The sequence below is a fragment of the Gobius niger genome (assembly GCF_951799975.1).
Source record: "Gobius niger genome assembly, chromosome: 15".
Classification (NCBI taxonomy): domain Eukaryota; kingdom Metazoa; phylum Chordata; class Actinopteri; order Gobiiformes; family Gobiidae; genus Gobius; species Gobius niger.
Genome location: NC_136866.1, coordinates 24,647,437 through 24,673,255, shown reverse-complemented (window position 1 = coordinate 24,673,255; position 25,819 = coordinate 24,647,437). Strand labels below are relative to the sequence as shown.

Here is a 25,819-nt window from a genome sequence, read left to right as displayed (position 1 = left end):
AGTCCATACAACGTGTTTGACATTCCTTGACAGCCTGTTAAAAGGAGCCATGTGGTCTTGTAGGGGCAGGTGAGAAAGGATGCTTGTTTCCGAGTCTCCTCTTCCGATCAGGGGCCCGTGACGATCATGTGGGAGGAGGGGGGTAGTACTGGTTGTATTGGGCGTATTGGTTGTACTGTCCCCAGGAATTCTGACCCCAGGTACCGTACTGCTGCTCGAGAGAAGAGGCAGAAAAAGGAGGGGAAATTGTTTAATACACATTTTAAAAGCATATTGAAATAATGAAACCAGAATATACTGTTAATTTTGGCTCTCTTGACAAAGTCTTTGGTGATGCAGATAACTGTGTGGAAGTTTGAGTTCTTATATGTACAGTTCTCCAAAAGTGATTCATATGAGATATTGGGGCCTATGGAAACATGTTTAAGATGAGAAAAACATGTCCTTTTAGTGACGGTTTCTGTTTGAGTTTCCAAGTCAAGTCATGTCAACTGAAGGACAGCTTCACACACCAGGCTGTCAGGAAGCTGAACTCTTTCCCTTTCCTACCTTATCTCCATCTGCTTCCACCGTCATTCATAAAATCTGGTCCTCTCCATCGCCCTGACTAATTGATGTTTACCACTAAGGGTTTGAGAATAACACAACTTCTATGAACTCTAGGTAGACTCTTGTTGTTGCAGAGAACTTTAAAATGTCAGTAATCGCCATTCTAGCAGTATTTGTATAGTAGAAAAGAGACTTTGCTCAAGAGTGCCAACATTTGCAGAGGGAATTGTACAATCACCCACCTGGTACCAGTTGTAGTTGTAAGCCGAGTTGTTTGCCGTCGCGTCTGTCATGGCGGCTGCTGCTGCGGCATCAGTGCCATCCTCCACACGCTGTTTCTTTGCATCTGGCTCCCCAGTGCTGCAAACCATAAACAATATTCTTAGAAAGAAAGCTTTAAAAAACAGAGGCTGTTTAATTCTCCATCAGTTTATCTGTGTAGAAATGTAAATTCAATAGTTCGACAATGTACATCAACCTCTAGAGCTAGGATCAATTACTACCAGGGCATCATTTCTGTGCAAAAGCACAAAGCTACATTTTGAAACTTTAGTCAGATACTTTTCTATGTAACTTGTTCGATAGGATTTCCCCAATCTGCTGAAATTTCTCAAAAAGTGTATAACAAACTAAATGGTTATCCTTCAAGTTTACATGGACTAGAGTTTATGATCAATACAGAAAACAAAACTTCACCAGTTTATGCATTTCTCCGACACAAATAGACTAAACTCACCCGTCATAGCCGTTCTCTGCGCTCTCGGCTTTCCTTTTTAATGAGTCGCTTTCCTCCTTTAGTTTGATGTGTTCATCAGAAGAAGCTACCAGCCTATAAGAAGGGAAACCAGAGGTTAGACGTCGACACAAAAAATGCAGTAAATATTTGACTTTGCTTCATGTAAAATCATATCCAACGCACACATTGACGTCGGTGCCAAAGTCCTCCAGAAACTCCACTTTGCGCTGGGCGAAAAGGAGCCGGGACTCCAGCGGCATGGGGCTCTTTATGGCTCTGTCGAAACAGGCCAAAATCTCAGCCTGGTTCTGTGTGACGTCTCCGTTGTATTCAAGGTCCAGGAGGTTCAGGTAGAGTTTTGGACACGTCTGCAGGAAAAAGAACACGACAATAGCATTAGATTTATTGATTTAGGTACTGATGGTTTGTGACTAACTACCAACTCAAAGCTCCATCATTGTGAAATCATGCATTTTAATTCAGAATCTCTTACCGGATCTCTCTCGATGGCGTCCTGTAGCGTTTTCTTGGCCTTGTCCAGACTCTTGTCCACTTTGAGGAAGTATCTGGAGAGCTTGATGGCGTAAAACGAGGCCTCATTGGGAGTCTTCGCCGTCTGCAGAGCCTCGGTCAGCAGCGTCTCGGCCTCCTCCGCGCGCCCGTGTCTTCGCTCCAGGTTCACCCTCCGCAGACGCACCATGGCCAGCCCCGGGACAATCTCCTCTAAAGACTTCAGAATACCGCGGGCTTCGTCTTCTTGGCCTGAGGGATCAAACACGAGCACATTTTAGTTGATACACTCTTGTACTCCAACTACATCAGCCTTCAAGAGCATTGCAGATCGAAAAGCCTCACCTTGCTGCTCCTCGAATGCGGCCCAGAGCAGGTGGATGGTCGGCTTCCTGGGCAGATGAACCGTACACGCCTTCTTGTAGATGTGCCTCACCCCGTCCGTGCTGTAGCTCTCTAGGTACTTGGCATACTTCACAGCGAAAAAGAGGAAAGCAAGAGGCGCAGATGCAGAGAGAAAGGACAGAAAGGGGGAAAGAAAAAAAACATTTTAAGCTGTGACATTTGCCTGGAGGGAAGAGTGAATGCTTCATTGACAAGATCGATCTTAGAAATTTTCTGTGTAAACCCATCAGCACCTTCATGGAACCCAATTAGATAAGTTTCTGTAAGGTAGTGGGAGACGAGGAAGATGCAACGTAGTAGTTGGCAAATGCTGCAGTCATATCTGGTGTGGCAAAGCTGGCCATCCCCTAATACAACAGATACAGTACAATCAACGTTACACGCAAAGAGTGCAGGACGTTTTACTGAGGCGTAGAGAAATCGTCATTGATGGGGAAGTGCAGGGAGTGAGCTCGAGTGAGGGCAAAGGTCAGCGACAACGGTACCTTGATCCAGAACTCCTCGTAGAGAGCACAAGCGATGAGGCATCGTTCAAAAAGCACCACCGCTCGCTCAGGCGTGCCATTTTCTATCTCAAAATCCAGATACTCCTTCCAGTTTTGCAGCTGCGTCTTCTCTAAGGCTTTGACGTGAAAGTACGGCCTTTTTATCTGAAATGGATACACAAAGTAGTAAGTACTGGGTTTCTACAGGTGGCAGCAAGTCAACTTTAAATGGTCTAAACTTATATAGCACTTTTCTACCTTTATCAGGCCCAAAGCGCTTTACAGTAAGAAACCAGTCACCCATTCACTCTCATTCATACATCCATGTACGCAGACACTGGTTTAAAAGCCATGTTAATGCCTAAATACTATATTTTTAATACCACAAATACAAAACATTGTGACATGTTTCTTACAAAAAGACCACTTTGTAAGATTTATAAATATACAAACAGAAATAAGGGAAAATGTTGATATTGAAAACTAAATTGGACACAACGGGAAACTTTTGAGCAAAAGATTGTGGAAAAGTTCCATCAGAATTGCAGCTGCATGTGTTTTTGAAAAATGTATGCAGCAAAAACAGTTGAGCAATATTGTTGTGGGTTCTGTCTCAAAAGGGAAAATGTTTGATTTAATGCCAGGTTGAATCCAATTTAGCACTTCTGAATGACTTTTATGGCCTTAATTTTGCCAGAATTCATTTAATGCTCCACGGAAATCCTTACGTAGTCTGTTTAAGACCATGCAGCAATGTGAAACGGACACTTACCGCTTCCTCAAAAGCCCAGCGCTTACTGACTTCATGTTCGTTGTGGTTGAAGATTTCCTGTCGGACCTCTATCACCTTGTGCCGCATATTCTCAATCTCCGTCACTCTCTACACAAACACAAAAGAGACGACCATGGTCAGCCCGTTGACATATATAATCATTCAGAAAACTTTCTCCACTTGCAAAAACTGCTCGTCTTGCAGCCCAGGTACATCACCAGAAGCGTGCAAACGACAAGCTTGAAGCGGAAGGGTACGTATGCAACCTGCATATCGCCTTCGGGGCAGTGCTGGTGTCACTGAGCCTCGATAGAGTCCCTGACAGGCTGCCAGCGAATCCTTGAGCCTGGCTGCGTACATAAAGACAACTCTTCAAACCTCCTCTCTGTCCCGTGAATCTTTAAAAGACAAGCTCCAGCACATGGTTCCAACATCATGTTTAAGGCTCATACCTGAATTGTGTTCATGTTTTTACCTTAGCTGGGTCCGGGAGGTCATCTGTGCCCGGCGGGAGCTCCTCTGGGGGTACAGCAGAATCTCCGTCTTCACCGACCATCGACGACAGACTCGCTTTGGACAGCTCCACTCTGAGCTGCACAAACTCCTCCTCCGACAGGAAGTGTTTGGGGTGGTTGTTCTGCACGTGCTCTTTGAACCTGTAACAAAATCACTGTCACCACCGAGGAGCAGATAAAAGTCGAAGTCGAGTGAAGAGGAAATGTTCTTACTTTTGGAAGTGCTGAGAGTAAAGCTGTGTGGGGATGCCCAGGAGGCGGTCGTAGATGGCTGTGACGTTCGAGAGCTTCGTTAACTCGATTTCCCAATTAATGTAGGACTCCCACAGACGATCCGAGCGGAAGTCGGTTCCTGCTGCCAGCACTGCATGCTCATAGGCACTAGAAAAGACAAATGAAAGTCATTAGTACACAGCCATAGTTTCTACACATTGTTCAGAGCAGTGACTCTGTGGAATCATTCACGAATACTCTGAATAACCTGATTTTTACATGCCCCGTCTCTTACAGGCATCCGCGATTCCCAACAGATAAATCAAGAGATTATTCAATTCTATTATTTATTTTTACTCTGATACATACGCTCGAATGCGGCCTTCTGTTTCAGGGTCGTTGGGATCAGAGTTTTCTTTGATGAAGGTCATGTAATGCAGCCACAGGTCCACACTGAGAGGGATCACCTGCAAGCCTCTTCTGTACACCTGCAAGAGGAAATGAGTACACATGTTTAAGCCCAGGTTAAAATACTATTTGAGTTTATTCAGGTACATGTGATCAGTAAATCTACTTACTTCTTCTGCAACTTGGATGTTCCCATGCTTTTTCTCCAGATCAGCATACTTCTTCCAATAGCCATAACAGTAGGGATACCGCAGGAAGAAAAAGTCGAATGACTTTCTCACAGGATCAATAGTGGGCTGAAAATTAAAAACAACCAAAGTGTACGTCAAGCAGCTGTCTGAAATACAATTTTGGTACAAGACAACACAAAACTAAGATAAACTAATAGAGTAAGGGCTACAAATCGATGAATAAACATAAAGCAAAAGACTAATATGTTAGGCACACACACAAATAAAAATCAATATTCATTCGTGGCTGCACACTTTTGGAAAACTAGATTGCAAATGTGATTTCTCTACCAAGTTTTATGATGAAATTTGATTTACACTTTGAAAACAAGATTAAGTTCACATCTGGGAGCAAGTTAGCGTAATTCTACTCAAGAACCCGCTTTCACATTAAGAACATGTTTGTAGAGGTCTAAACTACAGGATTAGCAGGATCATACATTCATTATGAAATTTGCTCAAATCAAACATTCAAACTGCAATTCCAATGCGTTTGAGATTAATCTTGCAGTGCTTTCCCTCACCTCCTGCTCAACAAACTGCAGCAGATAGACCCAGGCGTTGAAGTCCTCCGGATTCTCCTGACAGCCTTTGAAGAGTTTATCAAATTCACTCGGCGGCTCGGGCTCGGCCAGAGTCGCAATTTCTGGCTCAGTTTCTTTGGATGGCTCTTCCAACTCCATCCCATCTTCTGCAGGCTGTGCTGGATCAGACAAAGCTAAATGATAAAAAAAAAAACATAAGTTACAATTAGGAGGCATACTTAACAAAGACACCAGATGTTGAGGTTGCAAATTAAACCCGTCATACCTTCACTGCTGTCTGTTGAGTCCACCGCCATTGGCAGCGGGTCTTGTGCTGCCGGTTGATCTGGAGCTTCTGCCGGAGGTGGCGGGACGTCCGTGTTTTGCTCCTGGATGAGCTGAGTGCTGCTCAGCTGAACCGCCTCCACCGTCTTCTGCTGCGGCGCCTCCTGGTTGTCACTGGCGACCATGTTATTCAGCGCGTCCGGAGCCACCTGGTCAAGGGGCCACTCCCCGGTTTGGCCCAGGGCTGGGTCAGGAAGGAAGGCGTCCCCATTGCTCTCCATGGCTGGGGACTCAGTATTCAACATTCCAGAGATCGGATCGCCTGATACGTCCAACCCTAAAAATGCAGAGAAGTATAATTAAATATGCATGAACAATCACAAGGTCACATGCAGCAAAGGGAAATTGCTTGGTTACAGACAATTACTAGATAAAACAATCTCTGTCAAGCATACTGTAAAATGTCTGATGTATTATATTGCACAAATGTACTATTGCACTTGTTGTTCTTTCCCATATTTCTTACATATAAGTAAAAACAAAAACAACATATAATGGTATGAAACGTTACGGATAGAAGCTTTATCAAAACTGTAAATGAACTAGAAATAGTAAAAGAAAATTATTTTAAAAAAAACCTTTAAGTAACTCTACTTTAGCAAAGACGGCAGCAGCTTCTTCTGAAAAGTCACTTCCTTATTCTTTACCCGCTGCCATTTTAACTTATTTTAATCTCACCGTTTAGAAGCTGCGTGGTGAAACACAACTCTAATATTAGTTATATCTTTGGCATTGAGGAGAGGGGGGTAGTGTGGAAGTGACCATTGTTTATTTAGGGAGCTAACGTAATATGAAGCTAGCTGCTAGTCCACGCGTTACTAAAGTTCTGGGGGAGGGTGCTGATTTGTCGATTTCCTGCAAGCTGCTTCGAAGCATCAAACGACACTTATTCCAAATCAAGACTTCGCAAACGCCAAATTGAGGAGCTCTCGGCGAATTCACTGTCACTAACGCGCTCCGTTGTTCTATAAACGGAGCTACAGACGACGAGTTTTGATTTCGTGGAAAGCTAACGCTAGCGTGCCAGCTAACGTTAGCCATTTTATTACGTACCGCGCTCGTGGCCTTTCAAAATGCAAAATATTACACGTATCACAAGGCCATCGATATAGAAATACAGTAGTTTAAACTCTTACCAGTATCTCCCATCAAATTTGAATCGGCTTCACAGTGTAAAAGTGCAGTTTTCCGCGAAACTTGTTTAACCTACAACCGCGCGGTGCGTATCGACCATTATCAGCAAACAAGACACAAGAGGCGTCAGTGCGCATGCGCAGCAGAGTGCCGCGGTTCAAAGCAGAGGGTCATAGGTCACATCAAGGTATGGAAGGTACCCTTATGTTTAGTTCTATGAAGGTACCGTTCAAACATGTGACTGTATAAAAAAAAAAAAAACTTAATCTGGAACCTCACAAATGTTATATCTATGTCAACAAAAGCAAAGATCTGCCCACTTGACCAAGGGTACACAAGGTCAGCCTTTGGGGCCAAATACGGCCACAAATACGTCCTCTGGCCCCTTAAATTATGTGAAATGAAATAAAATAAATGTCAAAGAAAAATGTAGAAAATACTGTCAACTCTTTTGAAATATCCTGGGTTAGGCCCTTCATACCCCTCGGCTATTGGCCATGGTGAATTGTTGAAAGTGGCCCTTTACTATGGATAATGGGAGGCTCAGCTGTTGTCTGACACCTAGGCTAATCATTGTAGTTATACCATGACTAATATTGGCTCAGATAAGAAACCTTTATTAGCCCGACACTGGGAGAAATTGCATTGGCATAAAGTTATGCAAATCAGGTAATGGCATTTGCTCAACTATTATTATTACATTTGTACAATGAAAATTCAAAGGGCCAAACTCATTCACCTGCAGTTTTGGCAGGAATTGTCCAAAATATTTTGCACAAAAGTTGCTTATTGTGTAAAATGTACTTTTCAATACCAACAAATTTATAATAAATAATTCCAGTTCTTGAATGCATTAGAATAGAATAGAATAGAATAGAATAGAATAGAATAGAATAGAATAGAATAGACTTAAAAATATAAATGCTTCTCGACTGGAGCTTACAGCCTGCCAATGTAATGCATAGACTGTTGCCTCATTTGAAAGCTAAGACCGACAAAACTGATAGTAACTTTTTTTGTCGCGCAGTTGTCGCATTTATGTCACAGTTTTGAAGTGTTTTTGTCTCTTTTTTTTGGGTCATTATTTTGTCATTCATTTGTTTGTTTTTGTTGCGTTTTCAACATGTGCCCAGTTCAGGTGGGGGTTAAGTAAATTACAGAAGCTTGTATTTGCTTGCTGCTTCACACGCACGCATTGGCATAGTGGATAATAAATAAATACACTCTTGATCTGACCTTGCTAAACGTTTTTTTTTTATTTAGATATTTATTTAATAATTCAAATACAAACAAAAAAGGTACAGTGTAAATACCTCACTATGTTCAGTCCACATGGGGTTATACTATTGTATAAATGGCATTCACATTATAAAAAGAAAAATGGGGGTAAAGGGGCATCTCATTCTATAAGATTGTCTATAAAAGAAGACAGTTTTTTCTGCCTTTTGGGTGTTGATCAAGATTTATAAAAAAAAAAGTTTCAGCTCATTCCTCCAATGAGTAATGTTAGGTTTTGTCTTGAAAAAAAAACACATTTATGTACATAATGTTTGCTTGACAAAATAGTATTATTAAGACCAAAATCGTTAAGATTATTGCGAAAAATACCACATTTTATATCATTAATTGTTTGATTGATAATCTGAGTTCCTTTGGAGACAATCCATTGTTGAAGGTCCAGCCAAAACCTTTGGACAACTTCACACAAACAAAAAGATGATCTAAATCTTCTGGTTCACTTTCAGAAAAGCTACAGTTTTGACCTCGCTATAAGTAAAAAAAAAAGATTTGCAAGTGCAAGATGGAGTTACGCATGCGCAGTGCGTGAGCGCTTCGTGGAGCGGAAGTGGCTTTCGCTCCGGTCCGCACCTTTCCGGCATCACGGCAGCAGCAGCAGCTCCTCCACAGACAGCGATCACCGCCACCAGGCAGGCGAAGGGAGGGAGGGAACCGACCGACCTACCGAGAGCCCACAGCCGACACACACGGCCCGGGACAGGCTCGGGGACGCGGCACGGGTAAATATTCCTCCACACAAATCCGTCCTGGCTGCGTGCGATAGCGCTTTCGTGTCAGTAGCGCATAGGGTTTTACGCATTCAAACTTGTCCTCTTGTAGTAACACCCCTCCCTTCTCCTTGTGTCATACAGAGAAGAAAGTCGGATGAATCAATGACCTTTTTTTGAGCGCTGTTTTCCGCTGGATGTCTCACCACGGAACCGGATCGGAGAGGTTTTATCTGACGACGCTTATAACCAAGAATCCACGAAAAGGATCTAAAATCGTGCGCCCGGGAAGAAGTAGTGACTCCAACACGGGCGAGTGCGGTGTGGACAGCCGGCTGCCAAGGAGGAAGTGAGAAGCCCGGGCTAGTACAGGGCCTGATTCATTATAGAAGGCTTTTGTGAGACTCTGCGGTGTTTTTGTGAGGCAAACTCCGCGGAGAGCTCAACATCTGAACCCAGAAAAGCGACTTGAAATGTGCGTTTTGAGAGGAGCCTTTGCCTACTGCTGCTTCTCCTAACAGGGTGAAGTCATTCTCTCTCATCAAAAGTACCTGGATGGTTACTAAATATATCCACTGATAAGATTGCAGTTGATTTGAATGCATCACTTAGTTTTTTGGTGATCTTACTAATTCTGACTTTTAAAACCAAAGCTTGAACTGAAACCACTTCTCTTTCGCTGGAGGAGTTAGAATTTCTATTTTAAAGTTATTTATGCACTGTAAACAAGATGGGGAAAGTGCTCTCAAAGATCTTTGGCAACAAGGAGATGCGAATTTTAATGCTTGGACTCGATGCAGCAGGGAAAACCACGATCCTGTACAAGCTGAAACTGGGACAGTCCGTCACCACCATCCCGACGGTGGGCTTCAACGTCGAGACGGTCACCTATAAAAATGTCAAGTTCAACGTCTGGGACGTGGGCGGGCAGGACAAGATTAGACCCCTGTGGAGGCACTACTACACCGGCACGCAAGGTCTGATCTTTGTGGTGGATTGCGCCGACAGAGACCGGATCGACGAGGCAAGGCAGGAGCTTCATCGCATCATAAACGACCGCGAGATGAGGGACGCTATTATCCTCATTTTCGCCAACAAGCAGGACCTTCCGGACGCCATGAAACCCCACGAGATTCAGGAGAAGCTTGGCCTGACCCGGATCCGGGATAGGAATTGGTACGTTCAGCCAGCATGCGCCACCGCAGGGGATGGACTATACGAGGGCCTCGCTTGGCTCACCTCAAACTATAAATCTTAATGTTTTATGAGTTGGTTTTTTTGTATTTTTCTGCTGCAAAAAGGAATTTCAACTCAAAATTCTGAGTAGTTTTGACCAAGCTTTCTGCCGGGTTGCTAGTAATGCCACAATATCACATGACATTGTTTTGGCCGCCATTTTGAGGACTTTTCACCATTCAAAAGATAGAATGTTTATCTTGAATTCTTAATTGCTTTGGTGACCGTCTTCATGCAGTATTTCATCACTTCAGGCCCATGAATTAAATCAATAACTTACTGATTAAACAGACTTGGGTGCAAAAAAGTGTCATTTTCAAACCATCCTCTGGGGGAAATGTAGCTTGAGTGAAGTATTGAAATATCTCTAAACAAAAACTAGTCAAAACTACTCAAAATCAATCAAATTCCTGTGGATATTCCCTTTTGCAGCCTTTCACTCATTCACCAGCCTGGAAAACATGGGACACTTGGCACAACTGAAGTAGCTGAGACTGAAAACCATGCAACCTAAAGCAATTCATAAACCTCTCTTTTGAAAATACAAGAGAGTAGCATTTGAATTTACTTTTTATAACAATGGCTCACTATAATCTATAATTTCACTTTTCAGATTTGTTTCTGCAGAATTTCTATATATTTTTTTTGCTTTGGAATCAGTCGATACCTTGACAGCACATTCTATTCTCTTACTTTTTGTATCATTCAATTTGGGGACAGTATCTGATCAAAGAGAAAGTTTCCTTTTTTTTTTTTTTTTTAAGCTTTATTGCAGTATTTTTTGCTACATATCCAAAGGAGAACAACGTCATCAGCACAGTTACGACCGTGGCTTCAGCTGCCTCGAGTTATTTGTACGAATGTGGACCTTTTGAAAAAAAAAAAAGTCATATTTGATTGTACGTAATGTTTGTTGGAAGTGATCACGCCAGTGCGTTTTGGGACGATTGTGTGAACGCCGGATATTCACTCGCACTGTGACTTATGGACAGATGTTTCTGTGTTTTATAAGTTGTGACATATAGAGGTGGGCGATATCGAATGTCGGAAACCAACACCAGAAGTTGCGAAAATAGAAAAACGAAAACGTGCAATGAAAGCAAATCGCAAAAAGCCGCCATTACTTTGGTGACAAAATATCTTGCCTCTATGGGGTCTTATTATGTATAAAACCTGCTAACCTTGTAGTTTAGATCCGTGGTTCTCAAACCTTTCACACCTCATGTAATATTTGATCTTACAAGTACTATTTACTTAGTCGTAAAACATATACTTTTCCAATACCGTGCAATTTGTTGAGAACAAGACAATAAAGATCTTATGCAGAGCTCAGAGATCATGTCATTGTTGCTATTAGGTTAATCCCTTAATATATTGCAATGGTCATCTTTTCCCATATATCGCTCACTTCTATAGTCTACCAACATCTCTACGAAAAAGGAACGTACTAAAAAGACTTGAATTCAGCCTGTTTATCATGTTTGCGGTCTTAACAAAATGCTCAAACAATGATTGGCCCAGATAATCTCAACGTTTTGGCTTGAAAGATGTATTGAGTGCTTTGTAACCTGACCAAACAAGACATACCACCTTCACTTCTAAAGAAATATGAAATGGTGGCTATTAATCGTATTCGTTTTGTATCTTCTTGGGCCATTGACACTTGTGAAACTGTTGCTTTGCCAAATGACTCAAGTTTGACTCATCGAGCTTATGTATTATTGAGAAAGCCTTGAGGGAGCTGCTTGTTACTCTCCAGCGACAGGTTGCACCGATACACAGCTTTTAAAACCATGATGAATAATCTGAATTCAGTCGCTTCAGTCATTTCTTTTTCCGCGGTTGTTCCACTGTCTAAAGAGCTTCCATTTTTACTGTCGAGTATTTCTAATTTGAGCTGCCTTATCGCGGAAAGGGGAGTGCACCGTGTCCCGTGAAACTATTGGGAAATGTGTACGATAGAGTGAGAGGGGGAGCTGGGGGAGAAGCTGGTCGTCCCGTTGTTTGAATTTCAGTGACTTTTGGACCCCAGCGAATGTTTACAAACCCCCGAACACACACACACACACAAACTCTTAAAGGTGCTCCACTAACTCTCATCGCCCTGTTCACTTGAGCAAAACCAGCTTCTACTTTTCTCATAGTCTTGTTCACTTTATTTTGCTATTACTGTTGAAATAATAAAACAATATATCCAGATCATTTGGGGAGTGACGGCCTTTTTCATGGGAAACATGGGCGCAGGAGTTGGCAAATGTTTGCAGGTTAAGACAATGTATGGCCTTTGTATGTGGAGTTTTGCTAAAATTAGGCTTTCAAATGTTAGTGCGCAATAATTTAGTCAAGAACACTAAATATATGATCCAAAATGGTTTTGCTGTCAGTGTTGCACATATTTGTGTCCAAATTTGATCCGCTGCTTCCGTCATGATATTTTGTCTTTAGCTAATGTTGGTTTGTGAACAATGTTTGTTTCAAGGTAACGTCAAATTTCTGTCTAGGTTGCATTTACGACATTCTTTTCAAATGAATGTCATCATTTCAGATGAAGGGCTGCAGCTTATGCAGAGCTCAATGATCGGGCATCACTTTATAATAACTACGCCTTATTTATCCTTAATAAATGATACATTTAATTCATCATGAATTAAATGTTAATGTAAACCATACCGCCTTTGCTCTGCCTGATCCCGTCACACCTCGGAATCTAATCAGAGAAGGGCCTGGTCGGCACTTGAATGAGAGAACGTTTGGGAACACCAGGAAGCCTGGGTGAATGTAGTGAGTGAGTGGTGGTGGTGGTTGGAGGGGCCGATGGTGCAGAATGGTAGCCTCGCTTCCGTCAGTCTACCCCAGGGCAGCAGTGGCTACAATAGTAGCTTGCCACCACTGAGTATGGAGTGAATGAATAATGCACAAAATTGTAAAGCGACTTTGAGGATCTGGAAAAGCGCAATTTAAGACTACAGCATTATTATTATTATTATTATTATTAATTCATTAGTTAAGTGTGACTACAGTTAATAACTATGTAACTACTACAGTTAATGGTTAATTCATAATTAATAGTTCTTCAGATACTTATTTCTTATTCCTGGTCAAATAGTTATTAAGTGTTAGTCGCACTTAACTAATTAATTGTTAATGATGAATTAAGTTTTAACTCCTCCTTTATTAAGGCTAAATAAGGTGTAGTTATTATAAAGTGCTACCAGGAACCTGGTGGGAAAATGATCTTGGTTCTTGCATAGAGAGATGGCAGATACAGTATTGAACTCTGTGCCAGTTTTTATGTCGTGTGGCCTAGAGTCGTTACAGCTGTATTCACCATAAAGCAGGTCAAACATGCGCATTTTGCTAAATAAAGGCAAATCATACATTAAGAATCAGTTAAACTCAAAATGATGCTTTGATGTCACAGGATGCTTTTTAGAAAATGTGAAAGAGGAAGTGAAAGTGTTGGGGCAAGTGTTGACGTCTTTTTTTTTTTCTTGACGAAGTTAAAAGTCGGTAGAACAGACTTTGAACCTCGACTTCCTCTGTCCTCTCGCTCACGGCCTGAATTAGTGATGAAGGCTCAGATTGCAGACAAGTGATTGTGGGTGAAGTATCTGAAGTCACACACCAGGCAATGACTTCGGTGGTTGTTTTCAGAATGTGCTAATAATGTCCTTCTGTGCGACGGAGCAGGAGTCATATTCATATTCGAATCCTTTTTATTGCCGTTCACAAACCACAAGTTTTTATGGTGACTGGTGCAAAATAACAAAAAAGCTATAATTTTTTTTTTTAAAGATTAGCGATAACGATAACAAAATGTCAAGCCAGAACAGATCCAGATATTATTCACTGGGGTGGCATTAGCACCAGCCAAAGTGTAAAGGCTTTAAAGTGATAGTCCGTAAGATTTTCAAGTGAGGAGAGAGACTGAGTGAATTTTGAATGTAAAAAAATCTCCTGATTGGATCAGCACACCCAGTTTGCAAAATGAGAAGCGCAAGAACAAACTTATACAAGTTGTAAAAGTAAAATCGAGATTCTCCCTCCTCGAGTCATTGGTCAAAATAACAGCCAGGAATTCTGATTAGTTGCTGGAATCGGCAAAGGCAAATGTTTACCTTAGAATGTGTAAAAAGAAAACAGTCATATGTCCAAAGTTTCTAAACCAAAGGTCATTTTACATTGTAGTGTTAAAGCAGAACTAAGAAGTAACTCATGCCCCTAGAGGCCATAAGCGCCACAGCAGGTGTCGTAGCATGTTGCGTTTTTTTTTTAATTAATTGTCCGTGAGAGTAAATACTACGCTGACAGAAAAGACAAAGAGACTGAGGGATATTGTACATCCAATTACACAATGGAGAATTTTTTTTCACGCAAACTTGGCTGTAAATACTGTTTAAGTGCTGCTAGCCCGCGGTTAGCTTTGCCCGTTAGCCTGTTAGCTTCTTCTTCGTGATTCCATTAGTGTGTATTGGGCCACCGCCTCGGTGGCAGGGAAAGTTACAATTGTGGTTTTCTGGCCAGAGACACCAGGGGAGATGAAAGACCCCCCCAATCATCCCATTTACACTTGTATTACCCCCAGAGGGACTAGAAAAGGATTTAGTAAGGTGAACTTAATACTTACTAAGTACATTTAACGCAAAACGTAATATGCTCTCACTGAAAACCAAAGGAGTGAAAAATGCCTCCAAACAGAAGTATTGAAAGTATTATACTTCATGAAGCGATACGATATTTGTCCCAGCTCTAATTATTATTATGGAATCTTTTACAATACGGCAAATTTGAGGCCCAGGTGGTCAATTATACGCTCACTTGAAGCAAACTTTGAATTGTAAATTAGTTACTAACATTTCAGCATCCGGGTGAACGTGAATTAATTTCTCCATATTTGTAAAAGTTTGGAGATTTAAGTAGTTTCAAACTACTTCAACTTTTTACTCATACCCAGCTCCATAATAAAACCTCAGCGCCATTTGGGGTGGCCAGTCAGAATACAGGGGTGCTGCTCCTGGCTACCTCTGAGGGCCGAGGTTCCCAAACTTTTCAGACCAGGACCCCCAAAATGACCCCCAAACAATCCAGGACTCCCACTGTAAAAAAAAAAAAAAAAAAAGTAATAAATAGTTAATATCAAGCAAGAAAACTGACAGGTAAAATGTCTTTTTAGTCAAATTTATTTTTAGGTTGTTTACTTTGTAATCTGGCCTTAATTCCTAAATTTATACTTCAAGTAATGCTCGAGCCCCACTTTGGAAATCACTGCCGTAGAAATCACAAAAGAGGAGCTAAATTGATAAAGTCTGATAGAAAAGAGGAGAATTGAGAAATGCAAAGGGTTGATAATGTAAATTTGCAATGAAATCCGTGAGTTGCCCAACAGGTCAGTTCAGCCGTGTGTGTCACTCGGCAGCAGTTTCCTCCGAGGGAAATGTTCCGATAAAAAGAAGTGCTGACACATTACTTTTGTTCCCAATTTTGTTTAATCATTGATAGGAAAAGCGTTGTGTCATCTACAATATGCACTAGCAGAATGTAATCTACAGAAGCGAAATTTGCCTTAACAGTCGGCATTGACCAGAACTGGGACTGCTTTGTATTCAGTTATTCTTAGAAGCTTATAGCAATATTAGAATCTCTTGAATCCCATTTTGCCTTGTTCTTTGTGTTCCCGCCTACTCGCGTCACTTCTCACAGCCTTGCAAATGAGTTTTCAGATTATTGAACTTGGCTATACTTCCCTTCACACAATGAACCAGGGGGTGAGTCTGTGGCAAAACTACAAATGCTACTATGAGATTTTGTGCATCGCTGACCTCGTTTGGATATTTTGTGATGAAAAAACACCACATGATTGATACCGCTGTGCTGCGCAGAAAACAAGTGACATCATTGTGAGGCCAGGAAGTGCACGTGGTGGTGACTCTGTATAGGAAGTGTTACATCGCGCCTTCGACTATGAGAAATATGCCAAAATCCTGAAAGCGGCTCAAACGTTTCACACATAAGATGGTGTGTGCACAAACTTCAAGCCGATGAAGCTTCAAGGGATGGAAACTGACAGTGCACATACAATATAACTAACTATACATATAAAATCATAAAAGTCATAATGTAATTCAGCGCCTTTCTGTTTAGTGTATGCTCCAACTTCGTCTTCCTCTATCTATTATGAATGTGCCCAGGAGGATCGCTGTTGTTGTACCGTGATCGTCACCAGATTTTGCTGAATGAATCCAGGCGGTGTTTATTTAAAGGCACATTTGGATAAATATGTTGCGTTCATTACAAAGCATGCTCCTTAAAGGAACAGGCCACCGTTTTTTTACATATTGAGATATGTTCTTACCTGAGCTTAGACGAGTTGATGCGTAACTGTCTGGTCTTTGTGTCCCAGTCACGCAAAAAGACCAAAGACGTTGTTCGCATTTGGCCTCTCCCAGTATATTCCTATAACTCCATACGGGGGTGAAGTCTTCCACGGGCAAGCACAAAGACCAGACAGGTACGTATCAACTCGTCTAAGCTCAGGTAAGAACATATCTCAGTATGGAAAAAAATGGTGGCCTGTTCCTTTAAAGGGGCTAGATGCAAGTTGGCCATTCTATACTCACTACTGCCACCTCAGGTCATACTTGTTACTGCAGGTTCCATATCAAGCTTGTGCATGACGGCAATTCGGACCCAACAACTTTTTGAGTGACAGTGCAGGATTTTAGAGGCAGTTGTGGTGAACAGGTCTGGGCTCATTCTACACATTTGGACATGGCTGGAACATGTAGGGGGAGAAAATTACATAATTCTATAGTTGCTTTAATGACCAGTTTGACTCAGAAAATGCTGTTTTTGCTGGAAGTGATCAAAGAATGGATTTGGAAGAGGCCCTAACCTTTTAAAATCTCACATTTGGCTGTTTTTAGTCGACATCTCCATGGAGACTTCCCGGTCTCAGTAAAGTTACAAGATTCAGGTCTTAGGAGTAGTAAACATATCTGTATGAATACTCAAGAAAATAGATTTTATTGTATTTTTTGGGAGACACCTTTAAATCACTGATCTTTTACAGCACAAGGGAAGCAATGCTCTGTTTGTGAACATTGCTCAGCCCAATTTCGAACTACTGTTATTTATTTCAACATTAGGCCCGGTGGCCAAATCCGGCCCTCCAGCATAGAACCTCTGGCCCTCAAGATGATTTTGAGGAATAACTTTATACAAGTCAGAGATCAGAGCCTGTAAAAGTAGGTGTGGTGGAGTTTCGGCCCTTGGTCTTTTAATGATGAAGAAAATCCGCCCTCCATTAAGCACCTTACCTACCCAATATGTTGCCCACCAAAGCTTCAGACGTGACGATATAGCGATCATGCATTTCATTTTCTCACAGAAGCGTCTTAAAGTTGTGACAACATGGCCGTGATTGTTCTCGGGTGAAGGAGCTATGGTTTGTGGACTTATCCCCAATAAAAATCAGTCTCTGCATTTGCGGTTTGGGGATTTCTTTCAAGAACAGTGAAGTTTAGTCACGCTGGCTCCTCTGACTTTTTTATGTCGAGGCCCCCGCAGTCGCGCTCGCTCTTGTGCAGGAATGTGCCTGATCAGTGCTGCTGTTTGCTCATGGGCTGTTTGCTCTGGAGCCGGGTGCGAAGTTTGACCCCGAAGCCGTGTAGCGAAAGTATGACGTGTCCTGAAGAGAAAGGCCACAGCGGCTCCACTCACACTGTTGTCGTGTCTTTGAGCAAAACACCATCGCCAGTGTGAGTGCTGTGACTAGTATTGCATCAGCCCCAGGACAGATGAATAATGCAAACGAAAATGCTCCCAGCTATCTTTAAAGGCACTAAAGATTTCTCTGAAGTTTTGCACTCATTTGACTGGTGTTTTATCTTTATATTCCACATTTGCCAGTCAAAGACGATCAGTTCACGGAGGTGAGCGGCTGTTACTAATTAACAGTCAGGAATTTGACGGGCCAAAGGTTGCGACAAACTCTCACTCATGCAAAGGTGTTCAGTGGCATTTGGAAATTTAGTTCAAAATCGTGCTTCCAAAAGTATAGTTTTACGTCACAGTGTCTTTTACTTGAACTTGAGTGATGTTATATTTCAGTTTTAAAACATATGATAACTCTTTCCATATGCCTGAATCCAATTAATCCAGTAATAATACTCCATCTTCACCACAAATTATTATTGAGTAGGCATTAAATAATAAACAATAAATACATTTATATTAATGTTATCTGGGAAAGTCTTGTGACCTCGTGTTGAGGACACTTTGCCGTTCACCTTGACTGACAATCTTAATTATAGCAGGCTGGGTTTGTACCGATATAGGGAGTGGTTTATGTTGTTATGTTATTAGTTCCACCCATAAGTAGGGCTGGGTGCCAATAAACAATACCTGTAAAAAAAAGGTTTAGGTACTACTGGTATTGAAATAATTAAACGATCGGAAACAGGTTCCGAAAAAAATATATCTTCAGGGACCACGTTTTGAAGCCTGTTTGGCCCAGGGGCAGCTTTAAAGGAAGTTACCGGACTATAAGTCGCTCCGGAGTATAAGACCCACCAGCCAAAAATTGCCTAATGAAGAAAAACAACAACAGGCTGAATAGGCATCCGGTAACGTACCACATTGATGGTTAGCTACACGAAGCATAAACAACAAATGAAATAGATGTCTCGTATGTTAACGTCACATAAACAGTTCAGATAACTACAGCATGAAAAACATACCAAACTCTCCATCTCACTCCAAATCACTAAACCCGTTGGCACCGTTGACAAGCCTCTCCCGGCTGCACGTTTTTCAAGCTCTCATTTGCAAACTCGTTCCTCTAAATGTGGCCACCTAGCTTTTAGCCTGTGATTATTAGCTTTGTTTGTTTTCTTCACTGCGCTAAGATTAACAAGAGTTGTTTCAGCTCATATAAAAGATTCAAATTTAAAGAAATCTAATCTTTGATGGGATAAAACATTTTTATTGTTCTGTTTCGTGGTTCTATATGACAAATATTTTAAAGGGGCTAGATGCAAGTTAGCCATTTTATACTCACTACTGCCACCTCAGGTCATACGTGCAACTGCACATTCTATATCAAGCTCGTGCATGACGGCACTTCGGACCCGAAGTGACACCTTTTTGAGTGACAGTGCAGGATTTTAGAGGCGGTTGTGGTGAACAGGTCTGGGCTCATTCTACACTTTAGAAAATTGGTAGAACATGTAGGGAGAGGAAAATACAGAATTTTAATCATTTTTAAACGTATAGTCCCTTTAATATAGGTATCAAGGCAAGGCATGTTTATTTACCGCACATTTCTTCCACAGGGCAACTCAATGTGCCTCAATCAAAAAGAAGTATCACTGGATATCGGTATCAAAAACCAAGTATAACTAAAATACCGGTATCTAAAAACATGTAACGGTACCCAGCCCTACCCATAAGTATAAAGTCCAGTTTTCTGCTAAAAGATCAACCTCCACTCAAAACCTTCTCAATAGATGACTGTTTGGTTCACAATGAAAAGCTCTTGTAAGACTGAGAGCTTACTCAAACATGGAAAGCTTGTATTTCCTGTATCCTCTTTTGATGAATAATGCATCTCTATATTGTTATGTCTTATTAAGGATTGTGAATGCATTTTATTGACTACTTTAGAGGCTAATTGCAGTGATCTGGAGCAGGGCCAACTCCAAATCACGGACTCCTTTATGCAGAGTAAACCTGTGATTAAAAGCCAGCGCGGTTTCTAAGATGTTGTCAAAACCTAAGGCTAACAATTAAAGTTGCTCCTGCTCCTGTGCAATGGGAAAACCCTTGTTATGGAGCCGCGGTGAATAATCTTTGAAAAACAATATCAAAGAACATTTTCTTCTGGCAGCTTTTGTGGTAAGAATTGCGGTACATGTTTTAAAAGCATAAATCATTCGCTAAATGTGACCATTATTCAATTTGATTTAATGCGTAACCCTATGGAAGACTTTTATGAGCCTTTGTTACTATTCATTTCTTTCAAAGGTCGGTCCACATTGTCTGTTGTGAAGGGTTTTCCGGTTTTGGCTGAATAAAGTCAATAGAGATAAAAGTGAACGGTCGAGTAAACAGACCAGAGGAACTGCCCTGGCACCACCCCCATCGAAAACTCACAATGGTCCGATCCGCCCCAACAAGCCGCTCCATAGAATGAATAGGAAAGCATTTTGTATTTGGTATAATAGGGCTAAATGTCCAACAAGATATAGAGCTGAAGGGAAATGGTCAGGTTCAACATGTAGAACCAGATCCTAGTCGTGGACAAAAGTAATTGGATCTCAAGGAAATTCTACTTATACTTTAGTACCCGCCTTCAAGTCTTGATTTAGTTGACTATTTTGACATAATTTTTGTTGCAATATTCTCGTAGACTAAAATAAGACTAGATTAAAAGTGATCCATGACGACTAAAACTATGATTATTATCTCTGTATACTTTTTCAGACTTATAAAAACTAAATAGAGATTAAAAGATGGGGCAAAAACATCTGAACTTCCAGCAAAGGGTTTTCAAAATTGTACGTGTCCCACTGGTAGTACTTTCAGTAACACTCCATATGCCAGACTAACCATATAAATGTCTGTGTCGATAGAATAATTTTTGGAATATAACTGACCTTGCATCACATGAATGATCGCATTTTGAGGGACTATTTTCTAGCAGATCCCTCCGCCGCTGTGTAGCTTATACAACCACGAAGCTGATGCTGCTCAAATATAAGGTATTTTAAATGCAAAATGGTTACAATTATTCTATGGTTAGTCTGGTGTTATAAGTGATTTGCCTCAGGTGCGCTGTGGAGCGGGGTCAGACTTTTTTTAACGCAGGCTAGCTGTTTCTGTAGAAATGCGCTAGCCTTGCATTAGCCTAGCGCCACGAAACTCTTCAAATATAAGAACTGCATGAATTACAAAAAATATATATCTCCAGAAATTAGCAACACTCTGGATAACTAGGAAATGAGGCCCTATGTCAAAAATCCTGAAATATCCCTTTAACTCTTACCATAACCTAAAATGATTACTAATGTTTATTAATACTTAATGAGCACACCTTAATCATGAAGCTTTTACTTTAGTGCAAAAAGCTTTCACTTGTGTTGGGCTGAATCTTGTGTTTGTTGTTTGGAGTTCTGGGTAAAATTGACTGAAAAAAAGACCCGCCCTTTTTCACAAATGAGATCCGGTTTGAACCGTTCAGCTCAAAGAGAGTCATGAACACTGCTGTTTGGATCTCTTTTAGACCCACTCGGTTGAGTAGATTTAGTAGATTCCATCCTCAGAAATCTCAGTTTAAAAAGTGTAGCTGTCGCGTCATGTGTGAAGTTGTTTTGAGTCAGACAGGAAGTGACATCGCTGCAGCCTTCCTGTGCAACACGTGCTGACCGCAGAAACAGATGGGCCCATTCAGATAAACAGATCAGCCGGATCAGGCAGGACGCGCCGTGAACCCGGGCTGTGGTCGCTTAAAAACCTATTGGAAAAGGTTTATAGAAACGTGCACCGCAAAGGGTAAAATCCACGGGTTTCAAAGACATAAAGACAGAACTGTTGCCATAAACCTTTCTGAACTGTTAACCTTTAATGTTCACAGTTCCTCACACTTGCGGCAAGAAAAAGTCCCTACACTGAGGTAGAAGCCATAAAAGGATTGTTTTGGAAAGACCAACTTCTCAATGATGATCATGCCAGCACTTTTTCAGACAAATGTATCATTAAATTACATTGCGCTATATAAATATTTTTGAGCGGCATAGAAATCATAGAAATGCCTTTAGCTCTGAGCCTGTTCGTACAAATGCACACATTTTGTTGGCCATCGAATCCCAGACTTGATTTAAATTGCACTTTCTATCCCCATACAAATGAATAGGGAAGCCAGGCACAATACTAACGTATGGCGAGGTATACTTTTCATGGCATTTATGTAATTACTGTGGTTTCTTCATCAATAACATATTACAAGCTGAAGTTTAGTGGCCACTGGGTGTGTATTCAACCCACAAGAAGCAAAAGCCTAGCTGTATTTGAGTTAGCATTTAGCTCAGAGGACACTTTTATAGGCTAATTTGTATCTAAAGTAAAATCTCTAAAGGTCTGTACATTCATTAATGATTTCTAACTAGGTTTTGACCTCAACTAAACGTGGTCGATGGGTTGACAACACCTGAAAACAAATGGATCGTTCATAATTTGCGATGTTTGGCGGCTAATGCTAACGGCTATACACAGCAAAAACTGCAGAGTTAAAATCTCAGGGTTAAATATATCTGAGTTGTTTTTAACACTTAAAATGTTATTTTATCACTTTAAGTGTTAAATGGTGACCAGCATATGAGTTATCTGTCAGTGTTGATTAGTCCGGAGTGAATTTAACACCTAAATAGTTAATTTGGCACCTCCCACCCCACCTGCACAGACAGAGGACCGGATTGAACTGGTATGAGCCAGTTTAGACACAGACGACATGGTGGACCTGCACGAGACATGTTCTGCTGCTTCCTTCGGTAAGCACAATTTAAAGTAAAGTATTCCTTAATTATTAACTATCTACTCAGGAGGAATAACATCTTTAGTGAAGGATGAGCCGAATTGATCAAACTTTATAACGTGGATGTCTTTTTGATGTAACTTAGCAGGTAATGCTTGCAAACTATTGCGGCCAAAACTAAATTTTGGACAGGCCTCTATAGTAAATGTTTATTTGGGGAGTTTGGGTCAGTAGAAGGGTTCAAAGCAATGCAGCTTGACTTTTGGAGCAAATGTCAAGGTTACATTTTAAAATCAGCACCCAGATGACTGAGAATTTGCAGTTTTACTCCTTAATTTTAGCTTCATTGCCCACCCAGACTAATTTTGATACAAAATGGATTGTTGGAGAGTTGGTGCAATATTTAAATGTAAAATTTTATTCAAGGCCAGACATGCATAATTTCCTCACAAACTGCTACATGTAGACTGTTGTTTCATAATTCTAGTCAATTCAATATTATTTGTAACTGTTTTTCTGTGAATGTCTTTCAGTAATTGAGAGGTCCTGCTTGCTACCTGAAGCAAACCTTACATTAAAGGGTTCAACTGGAACAGAAGTGGATGAAGAAACATTCCGTGATCACCTTCACCAGACTCTAGGTGAACCTGTGCTAAAACTTTTCTCAGATGATGGTGTGATTGTTATCATATGTAAATAGCCATTACTGTGTGAAAAATGTAAAGTATAACTCGTCTTTTGTTTTCAAGAATTTCCCGACTGCTCTGTTTCATCTGCATCTGAGATGTCTTACGCAAGCGTAAGTTCTAATGCATCCGCAACCAAGAGTCGAGGAGACTGAAGCCGCATCTGCAAAACAAGTTGAGGTATTTAGTTTATGTCTTTTTAATTTGTTTGTTCTCTTGTCTAAAGTAATGTTTTCTTCCATCTTTTTATTAGTAATTGAGGCCGTGTTGAAGGACAAGTCTGATGGTTAAAAGTAGTCACATCCTTTGCATCTAGCCAAGGTTTCTGGACACATACGGCTTGGTATGTTCATTTTGATGTTAAATAGTGGCTTGTTTGTACTGTTCTGGTCAGTCTGGTATTATTGTTTGCAGGTTAATCAGGACATCACACTTTTGTTTGACGAGGAAACCAAGTCATCATCCGAGAGGCCAAGCAGCTTAACTCAACACCTGAGCTTCGATGCCTGATCCAGACAGCACAAGCATCATCTGTAAATACCCTTGGTGAAGTGAGTGTTGTCACATTGTGGTAGTATTTTTAAAAGTAGGGTATAGCCTGCACACACTTAAAATGACACTAGTCCTTTTGGTAGCATTTATCTCTTTTAATTTCCATAGAGGTAATTTACTATGTCCAATGATTTATCTGCTTTTAGCTTTCGATGACAAAATGAAATCCCTGTTGCTCCTGATTCATCTCCTTCCACCACCGCCTGGAGGACCAAAAGCCCCCAAAATCAGTGCATCTGATGCAATTGAACGACTTGTTGTTTTTCACAAGGTAATACATTTTTGAATGAATATCAAGTGTTCAATCTTTTAAATTTACCATTTATGAATAATAGTGTCTTGTATTTTTTTTCAGTGTGCCTCAGTCATGCTGCAGCTTGGAGAACATCTCCAGAATCACAAAAGTCAACATCCCTACATCCTCGCTTTTGGACCACCGAAGAAGATGACAGTGGCTACCTAGCAATGGTAGATGTGGTCAGTGGTCAACAATATCTGCCTGAAACGTCAAAAGAAGCATTCTCAACAAGCGGGCGAGAGTTGATGGTGTTGAACATACAGTAAAGCTGGACTTGTGATTTGGACTGCAATGGAGGTAAACCTGGAAATTGGTGAAGTACTATTTGTTGATGACTGTAACATTTTTGACCCTTTTGATGAGCACTACCATGCTTTCAGTGTGTTTCAATGTGAGGAAAGACGTTTGTTTAAAATTTCAGAGAAAGCTATGTACATTGTTCCACCATTCACAATGTTTTTAATGTGAATAAATGTTTTAAAGGAACATGACTCATGGGATTTTATTTTGAAAAGTAGGTTGGTATTTAAGACCGTAAAGTGTAAAGCCATTACTCCTTCAAATGTTGAATTAACTCCAGTAAAGGGTAAACTTAAGTCTCCATAAAGTGTAATTTAAGTTACTGCAAGTAACTCAAAAAAGTGTTATTTTGAATACTCTGTGTGTAACTATAACCCCGACATAAGGGTTAATTGGTTACCCTGTTCAGTGTTAACTGAGATAACACTTTAGAAAATGTTAAGTTAACTCAGAAAAGTGTCTTACCATATAAAGTCTGAGAAAGTGTTAAAATTGACTCTAATTGAGTCAAATTAACACCCCAGTTTTTGCTGTGTAGGGAAAATACATTGAGCAGGCTAACGGACTCTGAAAAGTCTCCCAGAAAAGCAGTGAAAGAGGCAGCACATACATTTGAACTCATTCCCAACTTTCCTAATGCACTTTGAAATCCCCATTCTGCAGGGATTAGTTTCTAAACATGTTCCACAACTTTCAGGGAGTAATATGGTAATGCAAACAACAACCAGCCTGCTAGTTCACAATCGATAAAAAGGCTTTATAATTAGATGCATAATGCACAAAGGTAGTCTTTTTCCACACAAATGTCTGATTTCACAAATATAATAAAAGTAATACAGGTATCGGGCCTTCTCAATCAGTATATAGATGACCAAGTTGCCTTCTGTCACATAAAGCGGCCTGTGCCCTCTGACTTCCTCATCTCCCGCTCCTCATGTGACCCATTTCCCTGCTCAACAGTAAAAATCAAACAGCCATTATAAAGTCCGAAGGGAAGCTGCAGCGTCGGCACTTTACCCCCATTGTCTCTGGTGCGGCTCTTTCGATTCAATTACCTCGGTGTTTAGCCACAAACCTGCCCGTGTGTATGCAATTAGCCGTCACCGCGGGGAGCCTTATAATCACGAGTGGCGCCTGTTGCGTTGGATAGTTGTAAAAAAAAAAAACTGAATATGCTGAGCCATCTGTGCTATCATGTCTGCTGCGGGCATTAAAAGTCTTACAGTATGCTTTTTAACAGGCTTTCTTAAACACTTTTGGACTGTTTTGTAACTTAAACTGTCTTATTGACCATATGCTGGATGTGACAGAAAGGATGAATAACTGTTGCCATATGGATTCATGGAAACTATTGCCATGAGCGAGTCACAGCTTTATCCCTATAGA

The 25,819-nt window shown here is 40.9% G+C and overlaps 2 protein-coding genes across 2 annotated transcripts; one reads left to right on the top strand and one right to left on the bottom strand.

The window, feature by feature from the left end:
* On the bottom strand, positions 1-6,961 carry prpf39 (PRP39 pre-mRNA processing factor 39 homolog (yeast)). The gene is made up of 15 exons (XM_079571892.1): positions 6,829-6,961; positions 5,634-5,969; positions 5,348-5,541; positions 4,764-4,889; positions 4,555-4,673; positions 4,186-4,353; positions 3,933-4,113; positions 3,458-3,565; positions 2,686-2,850; positions 2,141-2,267; positions 1,779-2,047; positions 1,469-1,653; positions 1,286-1,378; positions 792-909; positions 1-211 (listed from the first exon to the last, which is right to left on the bottom strand). The coding sequence occupies exons 1-15, from the start codon at positions 6,839-6,841 to the stop codon at positions 125-127; spliced, it is 2,289 nt and encodes a 762-aa protein (XP_079428018.1). The 5' UTR covers positions 6,842-6,961; the 3' UTR covers positions 1-124.
* A 1,735-nt stretch (positions 6,962-8,696) lies between these two features.
* On the top strand, positions 8,697-10,390 carry arf6a (ADP-ribosylation factor 6a). The gene is made up of 2 exons (XM_079571735.1): positions 8,697-8,844; positions 8,977-10,390. The coding sequence occupies exon 2, from the start codon at positions 9,563-9,565 to the stop codon at positions 10,088-10,090; it is 528 nt and encodes a 175-aa protein (XP_079427861.1). The 5' UTR covers positions 8,697-8,844; positions 8,977-9,562; the 3' UTR covers positions 10,091-10,390.
* The last annotated feature ends 15,429 nt before the right edge of the window (positions 10,391-25,819 follow it).